Source organism: Tupaia chinensis, unplaced genomic scaffold (genome assembly GCF_000334495.1).
Source record: "Tupaia chinensis unplaced genomic scaffold, TupChi_1.0 Scaffold000568_1, whole genome shotgun sequence".
In the NCBI taxonomy this organism is placed as follows: Eukaryota; Metazoa; Chordata; class Mammalia; order Scandentia; family Tupaiidae; genus Tupaia; species Tupaia belangeri.
Genome location: NW_006160082.1, coordinates 1,404,225 through 1,425,217, shown reverse-complemented (window position 1 = coordinate 1,425,217; position 20,993 = coordinate 1,404,225). Strand labels below are relative to the sequence as shown.

The following is a 20,993-nucleotide window of genomic DNA, read 5'->3' as shown; positions in this document are numbered from 1 at the left end:
AGAGACAGAAAGCGAGAAATCACCCCCCAGGGGGGATGGTCACGCCGCAATCCCTTCTCCTCCATTCTCCTCTCGGGATCTTGGGCACGCACGCACACGCGCCCGGCGTGAGTTTTAAGCCACCGGGTCCGGGACACGAACCGCGGTCAACTACGTGGGAGTCCAGCGACATAGCCATTACGCTAACTGCTGGTTCCCCCCCAGAAGGTTTTTAATGAAGTCACAGTTCCCAACTCTTTTCCTTTCATGGATTGTGCTTTGCGTGTTGTATCTAACCAGTCCCATGTCTTTTAGTATTTTTGTACCCTGTGGGGCAGACTTGTCAATCTAACCTTGTACTCCCTGTCTTACTAAAGTGCATGTGCATTCTGTACCAGCACTGATGGATTTTTACTTGTTTGTGGTTTCACTTTGTGCACCGTAGTGTCCACGTTTTTCTTCCTTTGCCTCTCCTTTTTCTCCCTCTCATGTTAATTCATCAAGTTCTTTTCATGCATTTTCTGTTCATTTGAAAAGTATACTTGATTTTGCATCTTAAATTTTCATTGTTTGTTTAAAGACCCCGAAGCTAATTGGTGTTTTTCCTCCTTCCCAAACAGCCAAGAGAGGTAGAAGTCTAGTACCAATGATCTCTTCTCTACAAAGCTGTTATTCTGCAGTATTTTTGTTCCTTATTATTATTAGGCTTTCAGAATTAATCATCGTCATTACGGTTTGGCCGTCAGTGCTGTTTACAGTTACTCATGACTCTACTCAGATATTTGTTCCCTTTTGATTGTAGCCCTGTCCTTTCGAACTCTGGTTTTGTTTCCTGAACCACATCCTTTGTAGTTACTTCACCGAAGCTCTCTTTTAATTAATTATTTATTTTTTAAGATAAATTTGCTGTAGAGTCTGTGCAGTGGCTGGAGACAGAGAAAGTGAGAAAGCACTCCCTTCTCCTCTCGGGATTTTGGGCATGCACGCACATGTGCCCATTAATGTGTTTCTCAGACTGCTGCGTCTGGGATGCGAACCACATGCTGGCCATATAAGATCCAGCCACCTTAACCACCACCCTTTGGCTGACCCTGAAGTCCTTTTACTGGCAGTAAGCTCTCTGATCTGTTTTTCTAAAACTGCCTTAATCTTTACCTTCATTTTTGAATAATAATGTAACTGGATTTAAAATTCTAAGTTGACCGTTATTTTCTGTTTAGTTGGGGTTTTTTGTTTTTAATTTTGCCAAGGGGCACATGTGCTTGCCAGAGTGGAAAAGCAAGAAAGCACCTCCCTGAGGCATGGCCGCACCACAATCGCTTCTTCACCTCACCCTCCTTTCAGGGTCTTGGATGTGCATAGCCTCATGTGGCACCAGGCCTGGAACTGAAACTACGTGCTCAGCCATGTGGGATCCAGCCACCTCAACCACCAGGCCGCAGGCTGGCCTCTACTTGTTCTTGAAAGAATTTTTTTTTTCCATTGGTTTTCGAGCTCAGATGTTGCTGTTGAGAAGGAATGATCTAATTAGCTGTTCCTTTATGAGAAATCTCTTTTTTTCCCTGGTTGAGTTTAAGATTTTCTTCTTCTTTGGTGTCCTGTAGTTTAAATACAATGAGTAAATAGGCACGGATTTATTTTTATTTAGTCTTAGCAGATTTTGTTGTACTTCTTCACCGAGGATCTGATTTTTCAACAGTTCACTAAAATGATTGGATATTGTCTCCTAGCATATGGCTCTTCCCTTTTTTCACTTCTGTTTTCTCACTGTTTTTAGATTTTTTTTTTTAGACCATTTTATCTGTAGTATCTTATTTCCCATCTCTTTGCCTCGGAGTTGCATTCTATCTCATTTCTTCAGATCTCTCTAGTTTACTAATTTTGTTTTCAGTTGTGACTAATAGGTTATTTTATTCAATAGAAGAGTTTTCACTTGAGTAACTCTGCTTCAAAAGTTCCCCTTTGAGCCTTCTAAGGTACCATGGACTTTATGATTTAGTGCTCCCACCACTCAGACCGCCTGAGTTTAAATTTCTTTTTCGTTTGTTTTAATGTTTTTCTTTGTTCATGATAGAGCACATGGACACACGTGAGGGAGACAGAGAAAGGGACGTGCATTCTCCGCAGGATGTGGTCATACCACAGTCCCTTTCGTTGAGTCCTCCAGCCGGTCTAATCCTGGACTCGTATGTTTCGGGGTGACTAGGATTCAAAGTGCACCCTCCATGTGGCATTTGGCATCTCTGAAGCAGCACTGTCCCTCTGCACCACAAAGCCACCCCCCAAATTCTTGCTCTGTCACTACCTATGAAACCTGGTGCCCTTTACTTATCAGTGTTCTCTGCTACATAGTGTAAATAGTATCACTGTTTAATAGTATTGCTTCTAACGGTACTGCTATCTGATAGTTATAGTTAGTAGAATTGTAATATGTAAATGGGTGAAAACAGGCTTTACAGGGAATAGCTGCCATGTACTGCTTCTATTATTAAATTTGCTTTTATTTCTTATTTCATGATTGTACGTTCAGACTGTTTTTTCTTTTGTTTTGTTTTCCTGTTTTTTTGTTTGGAGAGGTTTTTGCTATAGGGCGCATGTGCTCACCAGAAAGACAGAGAGAGGCAGAGAGACAGTAAGCGAGCAATCACCCCTCGGGGGGAATGGCCACACCAGAATCCCTTCTCCTCCATCCTCCTCTCGGGATCTTGGGCACACACGCACATGCGCCCGATGTGAGTTTAAGCCACTGGGTCTGGGACTTGAACAGCAGTCGACTACATGGGAGTCCAGCACCATAGCCATTACACCAACTGCTGGACCCTGTTCAGACTGTTTTAAATCTGTTTTTAAATCACCATCTAATTGATCAGTCATCTGAAGTTCTTGGAGAGCTAATCCTGTTTTTATTGTTCTTTGCTTGTGGTAGATTTGATTATTTTCTCTGGTGTTTTGAAACGTGGAGCTATAAGTGTCTTTTCATTGAGGCACTAACTCTTACATGACTCTGAGACGTGAATGGACCTATGTTCCTCCAGGTTTATTTTAATCGCTTTTGCCAGTCTCTAAGAGCCTACGACTATATTCTGTTGATATCTTGACATAAAGTGGGGCAGATTCTAGCGTTCCAAATTGAGAGATCAGTTAGAAGAAAGGAGTGCCCAGAAAAGTTCGAAACAGAAAGAAAGCCAAAGGGTAGTGGAAGTCCAGGAAAACTATTACATTTCAATATAATAGAGGAAGGGGAGGAGGGAGAGGTGGTGGTGGCCGTAGTGGTAAAAGGAGCCATATGCTACTGAGAGATTAAGATGAGGTCAAAGAAGTTTCCATTGCATATGATAGTGTAGAGATTTTCGATGACTTTGAACGATTTTAGAAGAGTGATATAGAAAAAGTCTTATTGAACTTGTCACATATATGGAAAACAAAGTGAGAGTCTTTGCAGTATTACGTAGAGATCATAGCCAATGGAATAAGGCCCAAAAAAGCATAAACATTGTAAAGGAAGTAAAAAAATTATATTTACAGAAAGCATAATTTTACAATTTAAGTAAAATACCATTAAAAATCATCAAATACCTAAAAATAATTTTTAGAAAAGTTACGTAAGACCTGTACACTGAAAACAACACATAAAATACTGCTAAAAGACAAACATAAAATTCATAAATTGAAAGATTCACTATTATTAAAATGCCCTTTGATCGCAAATTCTGATCGATTTCATTATAATCCAAATCAAAATCCCAGTGGGCTTTGTGGTAAAAATCAAACTGATTATAAAATTTTTTTGGAAATACAAACTATTTAAAACAGGCAAGGCAGTTTCGGAGGAGACCTAGCTGATTCCAGGATTTACGTGGTTATCAAAGGACTAGATCATTCTAAAGAACAGGATTTCCAGAACATAATTTCAGATTCATAGGAAAAGCCCAATAAAACTATATTTGGGCCATGAGAACAGATAAATTAATCAGTGGAAAAGAATAGAGTCCAGAAATATACATCCACATAATCAAAAGATTTCGACAAAGGCACCAGTGTAATTCAATAGAGAAAGGACATCTTTTCCGATACATACTGCCAAAGCAATTGGATATCCGTGAAGGGAAAAACATAAATCTCGGCTTATCTTGGACGGTAAACAAAATCAATTTTAGATGTAAAATAAACCTCAGTAAGAAAACTTAAGCTTTAAAGCTCTAGAACAAGAATATCCTTGTGACCTTGAAGTAGGCAGAGATTTAATAGATAAAACATAAAATGTGCATGACAGTAAAAAAGAAAAAAGTAATACATTTTTGGACTTTAGAAATAACTTTTAAATTCTCATCAAAGGACACCATTTGGGAATGAGTGAGAAAAACCTCTCTAAACAAGACCTCCCACTCACAAGCTAGAAAGTAAAAACCAACAATCGGGTAACTCCTTTCCTCCCCCCAAACAGGAAGAAAGAAAGCAAGCAACAGAGACCTTCTTAACTGTAACGTTTTTTATAAACCAAGTTAATAAACTGGGAAAACATTGAGAACATTAATTATAATCTATATGAAAAGCATTGTGTGTAGGCAGAATAACATCTCCCCAAAGATGTCCTTGTCCTAATCTTCAGAGCCTACGAATGAATATTGTACCTTACCTGGTGACGTTCCACCTGTAAATCTGTAAACCTTAAAATGAAATGGTATCTGGGGAAGGCCCAGTGTACTAGTGAGTAGAAGAGGAAGAAGTCCGAGGGTGATAGCAGTGTGAAAAGGACTCAGCTGGTACTCTTGGCCTTACAGGTGAAGAAGTGAGAACACACCAAGGGATAGAGACAGCAAGAAAAAGGCAAAGGATAAATTCTTCCTTAGAGCCCCCAGAAGGAATGCAAACCTCAACGCCTTGATTTTACTTCAGACTTCTGATCTCCAGGGTGTAAGATAGTAAATTTGTATTGTTTTAAGGCACTAAATTTGTGGCAGTATATTAGAGCAGAGTATGAATCTATTATTGTGTTATTAAACAGAACTACTTAAAACTGGGTGATTTATATAGAATAGCGGATTATTTGGCTCACAGCTCTGCTGCCTAGAAAGCCCAAGAGCCTAGGATGGGCTCTGGAAAAGTTGCCTGGCCTCTGGTGCTAAGTCACAGCATGGCCAGGAGAAGCAGGCAGGGTGACAGCCACGTGCAGAGAGAGGATGAAAACAGACTGCTGTGCTTCCTCTGTTTGTCCCACTTCCGGTTGATTTGATGGTGCCCACCCACAGTGGAGAGGGATCTTCCTCTTGGCCCATTGACTCGTGGCTGCCCACTTTGAAGGTTGTTTTTCCTCTTAAAGGTCTCACCACTTCCCACTGCCATTATATTAGGGACCAAGTTATAACACAGGAACCCTTGGGGGACAAGTATCATCTGAACCTAACCTGTAGCAAGCAATAATATGAAACCAGTGCACATTGCATATCAAGAAAAAAGGCAATATAATTTAAAAATGAATAATTCACAGAAGAAATATAGATGTCCAGTACATACGGTTAAAAATACTGAACACTACTCATCTTCAGATAAGTCAGATTTTAAATGAGTTATATTTTGCCTATTAGATTTGCATAATTTTCATAGACATTGTCCACTCGTCTTCTGAAGGGTCCAAGAAAAGAGTACTCTCATACAGTGTTGCTAGTAATCTAAATAGGAAAGATGCAGAAGAGGGAAATTGGACAATCAGTCAGAATTAGAACATGCTTGTGTATACCTGTGTACAACTTAAATCTCTTACAGTGACTCTTTCCATATCACTTGTGAAACTTTTTCTCCACAATAAGAAACAGCCTGGAGGCCAGCAGGTGGCATGGAGCTTGAGGCACTGGCTCCCCGTTGGCTGACCACATGGTTCTACCACAGCTTGAACATCATGCCAGTTGTATGTGCATGTGTGCAAAAAACCCCAAGAGGAGACTGGAGGAGAAGGAATTGTGGTGTGGCAATTCCCCCCTGAGGGTGCTGTTTGTCCCACTTCCGGTTGATTTGATGGTGCCCACCCACAGTGGAGAGGGATCTTCCTCTTGGCCCATTGACTCGTGGCTGCCCACTTTGAAGGTTGTTTTTCCTCTTAAAGGTCTCACCACTTCCCACTGCCATTATATTAGGGACCAAGTTATAACACAGGAACCCTTGGGGGACAAGTATCATCTGAACCTAACCTGTAGCAAGCAATAATATGAAACCAGTGCACATTGCATATCAAGAAAAAAGGCAATATAATTTAAAAATGAATAATTCACAGAAGAAATATAGATGTCCAGTACATACGGTTAAAAATACTGAACACTACTCATCTTCAGATAAGTCAGATTTTAAATGAGTTATATTTTGCCTATTAGATTTGCATAATTTTCATAGACATTGTCCACTCGTCTTCTGAAGGGTCCAAGAAAAGAGTACTCTCATACAGTGTTGCTAGTAATCTAAATAGGAAAGATGCAGAAGAGGGAAATTGGACAATCAGTCAGAATTAGAACATGCTTGTGTATACCTGTGTACAACTTAAATCTCTTACAGTGACTCTTTCCATATCACTTGTGAAACTTTTTCTCCACAATAAGAAACAGCCTGGAGGCCAGCAGGTGGCATGGAGCTTGAGGCACTGGCTCCCCGTTGGCTGACCACATGGTTCTACCACAGCTTGAACATCATGCCAGTTGTATGTGCATGTGTGCAAAAAACCCCAAGAGGAGACTGGAGGAGAAGGAATTGTGGTGTGGCAATTCCCCCCTGAGGGTGATTTCTCACTTTCCCTCTGTCTCTCTCAGGCTAGGGCACAAGCACTAGAGTAGTAAAAACTTTAAAAAAAAAAAAAAAAAAAGACAGACCAAGGGCAATGCAAGAAAACCTACAGTGTGTGCCAGGGTGAAAGCCACTTGCCACATCTGTACCAGTGTTTGTGGCAAGCATTCCGCTGCAGAGCCTTAGGAAAGGGTGGTAGCCCTGTTGACTGGAGTTCCTCATCTCCCCTCCTCACCACAGTTGCTCAGGCTGGTCTCTCTCTTCTCCAGCACCCACTGTTAGCATTCTCTTATTGCATCTGTCCGTGAAAGTCTATCCCCCTCCCCTGAGCCTCTAGAAGTGTTGGGGCCAAAAGCTTAGGCCGTCAGTTGTCTCTGCACTCTGTGCAGCTGCTGTCCAGACTGTGCAGTAATTAACGATGAAAAGGAATGTTCTTTAAGTGTACATTCCCATGACAGCAGTCATCCTCGGGGACCCGTGCATCTTCTAACAAAAGCTTACCAGTGAGCCCAGCCAGCCATGTAACAGGTGCTCCGGCTGGGACTGGTGGCAGCTGTTACTGTTGCCAGTGTTTAGACTTTGGAAAATGCATGTAAGTCATCTTCATATACTGCCCCCCAAATTGCACAGCCATTTCCCCAACCTGTTACCATGAGCATTCAACTAAGTGCTGACCAGTGGTAAATTCCCAGCGAGAGTCAGGGACGTTATCTTTGGAATTAGAGTGCATAGCCAGGTGGGAGCGCTACTTATCACAGACTCTTGTATGGAAGGGGCGATGTGGTCTCATGGACTCATTCTAGAGACAGGAACTTACAGCCCAGGGAGAAGAGTGACTTAGAGATTCCCAGGGGGACCGGGGCAGGAGCCTCTAGTCTTTTCTCATCATTTATCTTTCTTTCTTCTCCATTCTTATGCTCTCCTGAGATCTTCAGGAATTTGTGGTTCTATGTTATTAAATTGATCTGTAAAATCTAAACTTTGGGACAATTTTTTTGTATTGTGAGATCAGACCTGTAATTAACAGCACATTTTACAAGCCGTGGTAAAGAAATCTACCGCTATTCACTCTTTGTGTTCTTTGTAGGCAAGGGGCCTTGAAACTACCTAACTGAGTAACTTACCATTAGCTTATCTTTGGTGGCTCAGAGTCTTCATTCAGGCTGCTATGTAAAGTACCACGGAATGGGGGACTTATAAACACAGTAATTTATTTTTCACAGTCCTGGGAGCCGGAAGTCCAAAATCAGGGTGTTAGCATGCTTGGATTCTGGTGAAGGCCTTCTTCCAGGATTGCAGAGCTCTGAATTCTTGCTGTATCCTCCCATTGTAGAGAAAGGGCAAGGTGGCTCTTTTGGGTCTTTTGTATAAAGTCCCTAATCCCATTCGTGGACACTAGCTCCTGACAAGAGCCAAAATAGACAGAGGACCAAGGATTCTGAGTGGACAGGAGAGCTACTTTGGAGTTTCAGGAGCAAAAGAGCCTTGTAGGCAGCCCTCTGGCATCACCGTGCCCCACGGGAGACATCGGTGCTTTGCGCACGTGTACCACCCGCACACACAGCAGGCAGACCAGGATTTGGGGGTATACACCCCATCCTCCTGGCTGCCCCAGGGACCAGTGACTCAAAGTGTTATTCGGGATGGAAAAAGTTATTAAAGATGATATTTCAAGAAATGGTGATTCATCGCCTAGACAACCTACAGAGACTTTTGGGCTCTAAATATTCAGGATAGAGTTTTTAAAGCTCCAAGTGATCTGAATTGTGTTAGAAGCCAGATAGAAAGGAGGGGTTGGAGGAAACCATCCGAAAAGGTATCCTCATGGCTACCATTGAGCTTTGCTTTGGAATAGACCTCAAGTCTGGAATGTTAAGAAAACACGACTAATGAGGAAAGAAAAACAAGCTTTCTAGAAGGAACCTCTGCCCAGTGGTGGTGTCATGCTGATGGTCAAGAGGGCTACCCAGGGGACCAGTAGTATGATGGCTATGTCGCTGGACTCCCATGTAGTTGACTGCAGTTCAAGTCCCAGACCCGGTGGCTTTAACTCACACCAGGCGTGTGTGCGTGCTTGCCCAAGATCCCGAGAGGAGAATGGAGAAGAAGGGATTGCAGCGTGACCATCCCCCCTGGGGGTGGGTGATTTCTTGCTTTCTGTCTCTCTTTCTCTCTCAGTCTTTCTGGTGAGCACACGCGCCTTGTAGTGAAAACCTCTCAAAAATAAATAAATAAATAAAATAAAAGAGGGTTACCCAAGAGGCAGTAATCTAGAAACAAAAATTTTTATAAGAAGACCACCTCCCTCACACTCGCTGGTTAGTTTTACCTGTAGACCTCTGTGCCTGGAAGCTTGTCTTTTTTTACTAACAGGTGAGAGACCTAAAAGCAAGCTGTCATCTTAGACTTCTAAAGAAAGGATTTTTCCTAGAGTCATAACACCCTTTATCATAAACCTCCAGCTTCCTCTGCATTTTTTATTCTGTGGCACATTACAGTGACATGATTGTGGCCTTTATATCAAAGACAGGTCCCCTGGCTTCACTGTGACCCGTCTAAGAAGGCAGGATGGTCTGTAAATACACTTTAAGTGAGCTTAATCACTTCAAGAATTTTTGTTTAGCTCCGTTTTCCACGGTTATTCCTCTGAGTCCCCTTTAGCGTTTACTTATTTTTATTATCATTATTATTTGTTCAGTTGTCGGATTCCAGCAGACAGCAACCCGGCACATTGCTGAGAAAAGTGCTTGTTATACCAGTGAGTGAATCTTGACATCTTCAGTTATCCATGAAGCCAGGCTGTTAGGGTTCTGAAGAGCTACTGTCGTGCTCTACATTTTTTTAAATGAAGTAGGATATGGGGGAGCCTGATTGGGGAAGAAGTTCGCGGTGGGCTTACACTGCTTACTGGCAGTGGGAGTGTCCTGCAGCATTTGCTGTGGGAGAGTCTCTCCAGGTGATGCTTCAGAGCGCCATCGCCACGCCTCAGCCTCCTCAAGTGTGTCTGCACCTCCCATTGGTCAATTCCAAGCCCTTCCTCCTGCTGCCCCATTTGATTTTTTTTTCATATGATATCCACCACTCTTTGTCCTTATAAAGCATCGTTCGAAATGTACCGTTTCTTTTCAATACAGATACCAACCTAGTGCACCCAAAGGTGTGGGTTCTTTTTTTCTTTTCTTTTTTTTTGAGAGGTTTTCGCTATGGGATGTGTGTGCTCACCAGAAATACAGAGACAAAGAGACTGAAAGGGAGAAATCACCCCCCAGGGGGATGGCCACACCGTAATCCCTTCTCCTCTATTCTCCTCTCGGTATCTTGGGCACACATGCACACGCGCCCGGCATGAGTTTAAGCCACTGACTGGGTACAGGACTCGAACCGGGGTCGACTACAAGGAAGTCCAGTGACATAGCCATTATGCCAACTGCTGGTCCCGTGTTGGGTTCTTTTGTTTTCATATTGAAAGTAGAAATTAGCACTGCCTGGACAAACAAAAAAGGGGGTGGGGGCAGATAAAGCTTATGGATCTTCAAAGTACTATCTTATGAAACTTAAGATACTACTGTATAACATGAACATAGGTTTGTAAGTGCTGCTTTTATATACAGCAAAACCAGAAATCCTAACTACAGCAGGGTCATGGAAAGAGAAAGGGTTTTGGACAGAAAGAAAAAAATAATCTTAGGAGAGAGAATTATTTTAATAGCTGCCCTCGGGAAAATGCAGATGACTGAAACTATCTCAGATTGCAATTAGATAAATCTCGAGGATTATAGCATAGCAGGGTTTAAATTTCCTTTTCAAAAACGCCACAACTCTGCTAGGAACTGAATAAACGTGATTGCAGCTATATATTTTCTTGACCGCTGCTCTTGCAGCTGTGAAGGTTTGACCCGCAAGGAGATGCCTCACTGCATCAGCTCCTGTGTCCTTGTCTCTGCAGTGCGAATCTGTCCAAAGCCGCCTGGGGAGCTCTGGAGAAGAATGGCACCCAGCTGATGATCCGCTCCTACGAGCTTGGGGTCCTTTTCCTGCCTTCAGCATTTGTAAGTGACATTTCCAACTGCCTGGTTGGTCCCTTGTGAAGCAATTTGGACTTTTGTGCCCTCTCCCTTTACCCACAGTGACCCACACTAGGTCAGCAGATTGCAGGGTCAGCATCCCAACCCCAACCTGCCTCCCAACCACAGGCCTGTGCTGATGACCGTATTAAATGCTCACTTTTCTGGGTGTAGCGGTACACCTGCTCTCAAGGGGTGTCCCTGATGAGGAATTGACCATACTGCTTTGGGTCAAGTTAATAACAGTATTTAAATAAAGATTGCGAAACACAAGGATTCGTCACGAGGTGGTAAATGACAAGTCACCAAAGGAATGGCCTAACCAAGCACAGACGTTTCAGGCTGGGGTGACTGGAGGACTTGGGGCAGGGTGCAGGGCGTCTGATGGTATGGAGGAGTGGGAATGGCATCGCACCCGGAAGGGAACTGGCAGAAGATAGGACAGAAGCCGGAGTCAGTGGCCAGAGTGCAGGGAACTGAGGCTACGTGCAGCTTGTCCAGTGAGTCCCCGGAAGGGTACCACACTGGAAGCCATCTCTGGTAAGGTCCAGCACAGACCAGCTGCAGCTGAACACCAGAGGAAGTGACTGGCTTGCATATCGGAACCAGGTTGTAAAAGCTCAGGTGTTTCTCTAAACACCTGCCCGGAGAGATGTTCCCCTTCTAAGAGACACACAGGCTCCGATCTCCCACCTCATCTCGCACTCACTCTGGGCACATGCTCACCCGTAGAACGCAGCCAGAATTACTGAACCACCCGGAGCAACCCAGTGTCTGCATTAAGAGGGCGAGCGCTTTGTCTTTTTTCCTTTTCCTTGTTTACCACTTGCTATAGTTAAATTTACGATAAACATATATAACATGGCTTCTCTGTGAACTTTGTGAACTTAGACGGGGATGCTGTGTGCTTGACTTTTGACTTTAGCCTGGACCCGCGGCACGTGGGTATTCCCAGTCTTAAACTGTGCTGGAGAGCACATCCGGCCCACCTTACAGTCCTGTTTTTCCCTTTTTCTTTCCTTGCCCTAGCTAACAGCTTTTTTCTACCTTACTCTTTCCTTCTGTTGCCAATCTCTGTCCGTCCTTTTCCTCTCTCCTTCAGAGGGCTTCACTTCAAACGGTCTAACTGGCCTTTTCTGAGGGTGATGTCATGAGACAGCGACACGCTTCATTTCATACAGACTAAAACAAAGCAGATCCGCATGCCGCTTGCAGCTAAAGGTTTCGACTTGCACGGCTTCGGGAGGTAGATGGTTCCCTCACTTCATACACGGACTGTGGTTCACAGCAGCAGGATGGGGTCCAGCCCTAGGCCCTGGTCGTCTCACTGACCCGCGTGTTCTTTCACCTTTATTGCAGCTTCTAGGAAACAGTGGCTTCACGGCTGTAGGATGACAATATTCAGTGATTTAGTGTGGTCCCAGAGACGGTGGGTAAATGACCTCCCAGAATAGCTTAAGTAAGGGAATAAATTCCATGTCACTCTTGTGTGGCTTTTGTCAGCATTTGCCAGTTCCCAGTGTTGTGAAACTGTTTTGATCTGCTCCCTGATCATGGATATGGTAATAGGAAAGACATGTATTGCCCTTTCGGGTCCTCTAGACCTTTCTAAGCTACTAATTTTTGCCTCAGATATTCTTTCTCTGGTTGTAAATTAGAGAAAATGTGGGAATAATTACATAGAGTCTCCAAACTGACTGTACAGTAGGCTCTTTTAAAATATATATATATATATTATTTTTATTTTTAATTTGACCAGAAGAGATGGGGGCAGGGGGAGGAATGAGAAAGCAAGCTACCAGGATGCAGGACCCGAACCACTTTTGGAGTAAAAAAATTGGAGATCAGAGAGGCCAGCAGGTGGAGTTGTAGGGAAGGTGCTGGATCCCACATGGCTGACTACGTGGTTCAAGTCCCAGACCTGGGGGTTCGAAAATCACGCCATGTGCACGTATGCCCAAAATCCTGAAAGAAGACTGGAAGAGAATGGATTGTGGTGCAGCCATCCCCCCGGGGGGGTGGTTTCTCACTTTCTGGCTCTCTCTGTCTCTCTAGCCAGCACATGCACCCTATGGCAAAAATCTTTGAAAGAGAGAAAGGAAAGGAAAGGGAAGGAAAGGAAAGGAAAGGAAAAAAAAAAAGAAACAGCCCCACTGTAGCACATACTAGGTAAAATGAAGATTCCATTATTGTGAACCAGCAGGTGGTGTGGTGGTTAAGGTGCTGGACTTCTACATGTCGACCCATGGTTCAAGTCCCAGACCCAGCAGCTTGAAAATCATGCCAGGCACAAATGCACGCGTGCCCGAAGTCCTGAGAGGAGAATGGAGGAGAACGGATTGCAGTGTGGCTATCTGCCTGGGGAGTTATTTCTCACTTTCCCTCTCTCTTTCTCTTTCCACCAAGCGTACACACCCTATGGCAAAAACCTGGGGAAAAAAATTCATCATTATATAAATTTCACTATTTATGAAACGTATCAGGCAAGAATATAAAAATGAATTCCACCCCTTCTTTGCTATGACAACAGATTCAAGAGTTAGGCCCCAACCACGTTGGTCGTGTAGTTAACATAGGGGAGAAGGTAACAGGTTCTCTAGCAATCAGTTTGTTGGCGTGTCTGAGGATACAGAGCCTGGACGCTTCCTCTGTAACCTTGGTGAGGACCCACAGGCTGCACGTATGTTGTCATCAGCCATTTTGCTGTAAGTCGTTTGTGTAGGTCCTTCCGTGAACCGTAAATACTTGGGCCGGGTGCTATAATTAGGCGTTACAGATGATCCACACAAGAGTTTTGACCTGGCCTTCCTGAGGAGCTAATAGTGAATCCTGAGCAAGGGGTCTCATCTGTGAGATAGGCGTCCTGTACATGAATAATAAAATGAGAAGCATCCCAGGTGGAAACGGAATGCTAGGATGCGGGGGGTTACCTCTCCTGAGTGAAACCAACTTGAGCCCGCTTAAGCCCACAAAAGGAACCATTTACTGAGAAGATCCTGGGGGAGGGAGGGATGTCTTGGGATCAAAAGAATTACTGAACATCATGGACTTGGGAGTGATGGAGCCAGGCCAGTTCTGGGGGCCTCAGTGGTTATTGGGTTGTTTGGTTTGTTGCTGCAACTGGTTGGAACTTTGCTGCTCCAGGGCCTGGCTGGCCGTTCTGCAGTTCAGTGACTACTCAAAGTGAGGTCTGCCTTCCATGCCTCTGGTCTCCCCCAACCCTGTTTTAAGAAGAGGAAGGATTGCTGTGAGCTAGAAAGCCACCCGAAGAGGTGGATACTACCAGGGGGTGTCTCCCATAAGTGAATTGCCGTGTCATGCCAGCGTGCAGAAAGCAGTGTCGCCGTTCTCGATGCAGGAGGCTTTGAGTAACTGTATCACACCATCAGTGTTGCTCGCTGTCCTGGGAAGCTTCTGGAAAACTAGTAGACCTTTTCTTGGCAGTCACAGAATTAACATTTATGGTTTTGACTTTGAGAGCAACACAGTGAGCGGCCTGTGCCATGAGGTAATTTGGCATTTTGCAGAAGTTTGTGAACACGGGGTAAGACCCTTAGCTAGTGAACAAGAGACTGTGCAGTGGAACCGCTCACAGCTGACCATGCCAGGGGCCTCGGATTAACCTCCTGTGCACTCCCTTTGACACCACAAGTACCCCGTCTGTGTGCCTCCTGTCTGCCAGGCCCTGGGGATAGACTGAGGGGTGAGATGAGCCTTCATGCCCTGGATACACATGAGTGAGCCGAGGGAATAGACATGATTTTTAGCCTGTGATGAGAACTATGGTATGGGGCATTCAAAATATGAGGATTCGGAGAAGAGGGAGCCCGTAATTTGTCTCGGGAACTTGGGAAAGACTTCTTTAAGGAAGGTGTCATTCAACCTGGGTCTTGGGGGAAAAAAAATGAGTGCGAATTTAACCCCGTATCAGGGGAGGTGAGCTTCCAGATGGAGATAACGGTGCACATGGTGTTCAGGAAAGAGCAGAGTTGCGGTGCCTGGAATGAGGTTGGGGTGTGGGTGCTAGACATGACCAGGAGATGTTGGAACCCTGGTCTGAAGGGGCCTGGAGGGCAGGGTGCGCCAGAGCTGGACTCCATCCCACTAGGACGGGGGGAAGCCACTAGTTTCTTGAGCAGGGTTAATGGTCTCATCAGGCCACTTTCAGAGAATTCCAATCTCATAAAATACAATTCTTACATTATAATGGTTACAATTTATATTACTCAAGATACTTGAGGATAAAGTGGCATTACAGATATCATCAAAACCATTCAAACCAGACTATAAAAGAAATTGAAGACTTGCCTTCTCACTCACCCCACGGCCCTAGTTTGAAGTGTAGAAATCATCCTGGACAAGGCTTTCACCCCACGTTGATCGAGTCACCAAGTTTTGTCATTTCTGACTCCTTAATGCTCCTTGCTAACCTGTCCCCTCTGGCCTTCCCCGCAACTGCTGTGTCCAGGGCTGGTCATGTCCTGTGACAGTAGCCCCTGCCTTGCATCCCTGGACCTCCTCCACGCTGTTCTTTGCTGTGCTGCCAGAGCGGCCTCTGTATACAGGCCCCATCCACCGCCTCGGGGAGTAGGTACTCAAATGTGTTCACACATCCCAAGGAAAGTGTAACATGGAGCAACTTACCCCCCGCTATCCTGATGGAACAGGAACACATACACACTCAGGGTTCTGTTGCAGCACTTAGAAATGCCAGTCTCCATGGATTTAATCAACGTTTTAAAGGCTTCTATACCCATCTTAACCTTAGCATGGTTCCTGACGACGCAGGCGTTGTAAAACGACTCGAGTTCTTTTTTTAGCTGTCCCTCTTTAGTACTAGCGAGGCAAGCCGTTTAGTGTTGTTAGTGATCGTTTGCCAAGTAGGCGTACTGAATCCAGAGCCTTGTGGCCGTCCTGTCTGGAATCCATCCAGAGGTCAGTTTTCGGGTTCAGCCTGCCTTTGTCCCTCTAGGGTAGGATTCCGTGTTACTACCACCCACACGTCTGCCTTAGCAACAACCGGAGTTGCCACTTTTGTCTGTCGCCAGCAGACATCTTGACCCCTGTGTTCCAGGACATTGACGTGAGGCCAGTGTGACAGTCCAGAGGCCGTGACCAGCAGGAAACGTGTGGTTTCCAGTTTCCCACAGCTGTGATCAGGACCTGTCATTAGTGGTGCTGGGTACATAGTAGGTGCTTAATTAAAAAGTCTGTTCATTTAAGTCAAAGACTTCATTATCTTGAAGTCTAAAATCAACTTGTCAGTTACTTCACTTTTAGGGGGTTGTTCCTTCACTGTAGGCATGTTTAGCTTTGAAATTATACTAACTCATTTAGGTTCAGAAAAATCTCAATAGAGGAACGGTCCAGTGGTTTCAGAGACCCGTAACAATCCATGGCGATGTTCCAAACCCTGAGGCTTCCACGTGCATGTCGGAGGTAGAGGTACCCTGTCATTGGACATCACTTCTTTTGATGTTCATCGAGCACTTCCTTCGTCTGGTACCAAGCAGGCCTTGGACTTGAGCCTGCCCAGCACAGGGTGACCGGGACTCCTCCCACCTCTGGGAAGGAGGCACATAGCCATCATACAACCACGGGTCAGTGACAGTCCTGTTTCCGTCTGCACTGAGGCAGCCCTTGTGTCTCAGTACCTGGGCTGAGAGACGAGAGATGGCACAGGCCCCGAGTCCCAGGTTCACTCATTCCTGTGATGACGGGTTCCCTCTCTTCTGCGTCCCAAATCAAAAATGCCGCAATCGATTCCGTAAAATGGAATACTGAAGCGTTTTCTCTGAGCTTCAGTATTCAGGTGTCTGTTTTCTCTTTTCTATCCTGGTTATCTATTTCAATGCTTTTCCATTGTCCGAAATGGCACGTACCTCTTACTATGCCTGTCTCTGGCAGGAAGAACTAATAATAGTTACAAGAACCACCACCCATAGCTCTATCCTCATCCTCCCTCCTCACCCACCTCTGCCCACCCTTCCTGCGTCCAGGTCATCGGATGTGGGCTCCCAGGGTTTCCCAGGGGCACAGCTGGGCAGCTGTTTCACGTGATGTTTCCTGGTGCCCTTTTACGCTCTCCAGCTCAGCAGATAGAGCCACCATCCTCGCATGCCACTCCTTCCTCTGACTGTCCACGTCTGGTTCCCACATCCCGTCCCTTCTGACCTGGTGACACTTTCGCTACCTGCTGCTGCAGGTCGTCACCTTCTCCCCCACCCCCGACTCAGTGACCCACCCTCTCCTGTGTTTCCCGTCTGGGATCGCTACCACAGCCCTGGGGCTGTGTGTCTGTCCACATGTCAGGGTCTGTTTCCCTCTGCCCGGACCTACAGTGGTTCCTCTCGGCATACAGGAAGAGGTCCAGGTTCCCCACATACACCCAGGTCCACTGTGGGTGAGGACAGCCTGCCTCCCACTCCCTCTCCCTCCCATCAACACACCCCAGGCTCATCACCTGACCTGTTGGCAGATTGATGAGCACAGGCCATGCCAAGGCATCTTCCTGGATGTGTGGTCCTAGACTGCTGCCCTTTGTCTCAGTAAAAGGCAGACTGTTGGGATCCACCGGTGGTATAGTGGTTAAGGCACTGGACTCCCACATGGGCAATTGCAGCTTGAGTTCTGGACCTGGCTCCTTGACAGTCACACCAGGCACATGTGTTTGTGTGCCCAAAATCCCAGGAGGACAGTGGAGAAGGGATTGCTGTGTGGCCATCCCCCCAGGAGGTGATTTCTCACATTCCCTCTGTCTCTCTCCAGTGAGTGTACATGCCCTGTGACAAAAACAGTAAAGGAAGAAAGAGAGAAAGAAAGAGGAAGGAAGGAAGGAAGGAAGGAAGGAAGGAAGGAAGGAAGGAAGGAAAGGAAAAGAGAGAAAAAGAAAAAAGTAGACTAGGGGAGAAAACACTGGAGAGATCTCAAGAAAAGAACAAAAATGACAGAGAATGAGCTTGGAAGTGAGACCAGAGCTGGGGTCCTGCACATACGCTGTGTCAGACTTGGCTCCGTTGTTTCACTTCCGCAGGCCCCTTTGTCTCAGCTTTGTGACAGCAACAGTTTAGTAACTAGCTCATAGGCTTATGTAAGAATCGAGAGTTAAAACCTGCGACATGTTGGGGCCAGCAGGTGGCATGGTGGTTGAGGCGCTGGACTCCCACATGTCCAACTGCAGTTCGAATCCCAGACCTGGTGGCTTGCTTTCTCACTCTCTGTCTCTCTCTGGTCAAATTAAAGAATAATAATAATTAATAAATTAAGTAGATCTCAAAACAAACACCTGTGACATGTTTAAAACAATGCCTGATACTGAGGAAGCTTTAGCCAAATTTTAGTCAAGACCCTAAACTTGCTCCTAGAGTAAAAGGCAGTTTTAGGAAAAGAACCCCCCTCCATGCCCCAATATCTCACCCTGGATGTCTGATCAGGATCCTCATCTTCTACCATCCCCCAGGGTGATGTCTGATAACCTTGGTCTTTATTAAGAATCTGTAAGGTCCATTAAGCCAGCATCCCCCGACCCCTGGTGTTTCCTCTTAGAAATGTTCCATCCTCTGCCCCACCCTGCTCCTTGGCTCTAAATTCTACCAGCCCACACATCTGAGCCCCATCTCTCTCCCCCACTGCAAGAGCCCACTGCAGTGGTCCTGACCCTAGTCTTCATTATCACTTGAACAAGTGTCCTGGAATGATGTCACCTTTGAGATACCTAGGAAGTGCTCGGTAAACATCGCAGTTGGTTTTAGTGGTAGCAGCAGTAGCCTACAAACCACACAGCTCAGCAGAAGGTTGAAAACAGAGGCTGAGCGAGTAGGTCAAGTTCTTGATGTTTCTGTGATGCTGTTTTCCCCCTGAGCAGTACTCTGCCACACTCATGCCGACAGCCAGCCCTCTGCGTATCAAAAACCCAGTCTTTGGAGGGAGCTGGGGTGGGGCGTGACATCGCGGCAAGCAAGTGTGATGCCCTGGGAGGTATTCTCTCATAGAAACGGTCCTGATTCAAGTCTAGAGACCTCCTTGAGTATACCAGGCACAGTAAGCCCATGATCTGAGGCTGGGCTAAGACTGAGGTTGTGTTATAGCCTCAAGACCCTGTGTGTGTGTGTGTGTGTGTGTGTGTGTGTGTGATCTGTGTGTGTCTGTCCCATGAAAGAAAGACATAAACTTGATTGATGGATGGATGGATGGATGGAGAGGTTTTTGCAATAGGGCACATGTGCTTGCCAGACAGACAAACAGAAAGCGAGAAATCACCCCCCAGGGGGGATGGCCATGCCACAATCCATTCTCCTCCATTCTCCTCTCGGAATCTTGGGCACGCATGCACACGCAGCCAAGCGTGAGTTTAAGCCACCGGTTCTGGGACTCCAACTGCAGTTGACTACATGAGAGCCCAGCAACACAGCCATTACACCAACTGCTAGTCCTGAAAGACATAAGCTTTAAAAAAAAAAAAAAAAAACACCCATTCTTGGGGCTCGGCAATGAGGCAGCAGTAAAGTACAATGCTCTGAGAAACTAACCCACACAGGAAGGTCCCGTATTGCATCCTGAGACCTTTCTGAGTATCCCAGCCACACGTATGCCCGTGACTCAGGGCTGGCTGGGAGTGGTGGGTTGTGGCCTCATGACCCTGTGAGGAGTTCTCTCTCTCTCGCTCGCTCGCTCGCTCTCTCATGAACAATATATAAATGAAAAAACTGAAAAAAAACCTTCAAAGCATTGTTGTATTTACCTTCTTCCAGAAAGCCCTCCCTCAGCCCCTAGCTGGAAGCACTTTCAGTTTTGGTTGTGGACTGCCTTGCAGGAAGGACACGCCACCAACCTTCCTGGGACGTTCTTCCTTGCTCAAGTCTGTGTTGAGTGTGTCCTTGGGAAGTCTGGCTGCTGTGTGTTTTGCCCAGAAAACCTGATTCCTTTTGGAGAGTTTTACCACTGAGATAGCTGCAACCAGAAGGATAAATCACATCACTAGCTGAAATTCGAGCAAGCTGCTTATTCTCTGTGATTGAGCTAAGCTGCAGAAACCTAAATTGTCACAGCGATAACCAGCTCTTTCACTCCTGAAGCCAGTGAAGGGAAAAGCCAGCAATTTCTCCCATGTGATGCATGTCCACCCTCTCACCTGGTGTTTTATGAATGTATTGTCATAACTGTCTTTTAAGGATCTGTGCCTGGGAGGGAGCCTTCCTCTGTTTTGTAAAATGCCGAGAGATACTACTGTGATATATAAATAATGATAATTAGAAGACAGCCTCAAATTATTTGACATCCAGATTGAAAGGAAAAGTGGTACTTTGTTCAAAAACATATAATACCCTAGAATTTGGATCAGAAGTGGCAGTTGAGAAAAAAGCATATGTCAGACTTGGATGGTTCAAGCCTGCTTATATCTGAGGTCAGACTCCCCAAAACGGAGCCGTGGGCTGAACTACTTAGGGCGTCAGCTCTGGGCCCAGGAAATAAGGAATCTTAACCCTTTGCCATGATCATTTGAAAATAACAGAGTTAAGCTAGGAGTTAAGGAAGAGGGAAGTTATAACACTTCTTGAAAAGTGATTAATAAATTTCACATTGTTTCCCAACCTCTAGCCTCATTTTTTAAAAATGTAAATGCCAAGGTTTTCAGAGTTTCACTCATTCTATCGTTGCCTGCCTAAATATTGACTCTTCAATTTTCAGAATTTTTCCTCATGGTGAATGTGACACCATTTGTCTGTTGAGTGGAAAGAAGTAGACCCGAGAATCAGAAAGGCAGGGTTCGATGTCCTTGCCACTTGGAGCTCTGTAGCTTTGGGCAGCTATTTAACCTCCAGATGTGTTTCCTGCTCTGTAAAATCGGAATAAAGTTACATCAGAGAACACCCTGAATATGCTATACCAATTTCATTCCTGGAATTCTTACCATGCCCCAGTCATTGTTGTAAATAACTAGCGTATCCTCACAGTAGCCCCATGAGTTAGGTGCTGTTTTTACTTTCATTTAATGGAAGAGGAAACCAAAGCCCAGAAAGGTGAAGTAACTTACCTATGGGGCCAGCCCGTGGCCCGGTGGTTAAGGGAGCCAGATCCCGCAAGGTCAACTACACAGTTTGAATCCTAACCCTGGCAGCTTGAAGACATACAGGCATGTGTGCATGAATGAATGGAGAAGGGATTAGAGACTGCAGCGTGACC

The 20,993-nt window shown here is 45.4% G+C and overlaps 1 protein-coding gene across 1 annotated transcript in view; it reads left to right on the top strand.

The window, feature by feature from the left end:
• The window catches only part of TDP1 (tyrosyl-DNA phosphodiesterase 1), a gene marked incomplete in the record, with an annotated part of 91,122 nt that overhangs the window by 59,358 nt on the left and 10,771 nt on the right, over positions 1-20,993 (top strand). The window contains 1 exon segment of the mRNA XM_014591402.2: positions 10,694-10,796. Within this exon segment, the coding sequence (XP_014446888.1) occupies positions 10,694-10,796 (103 nt within the window).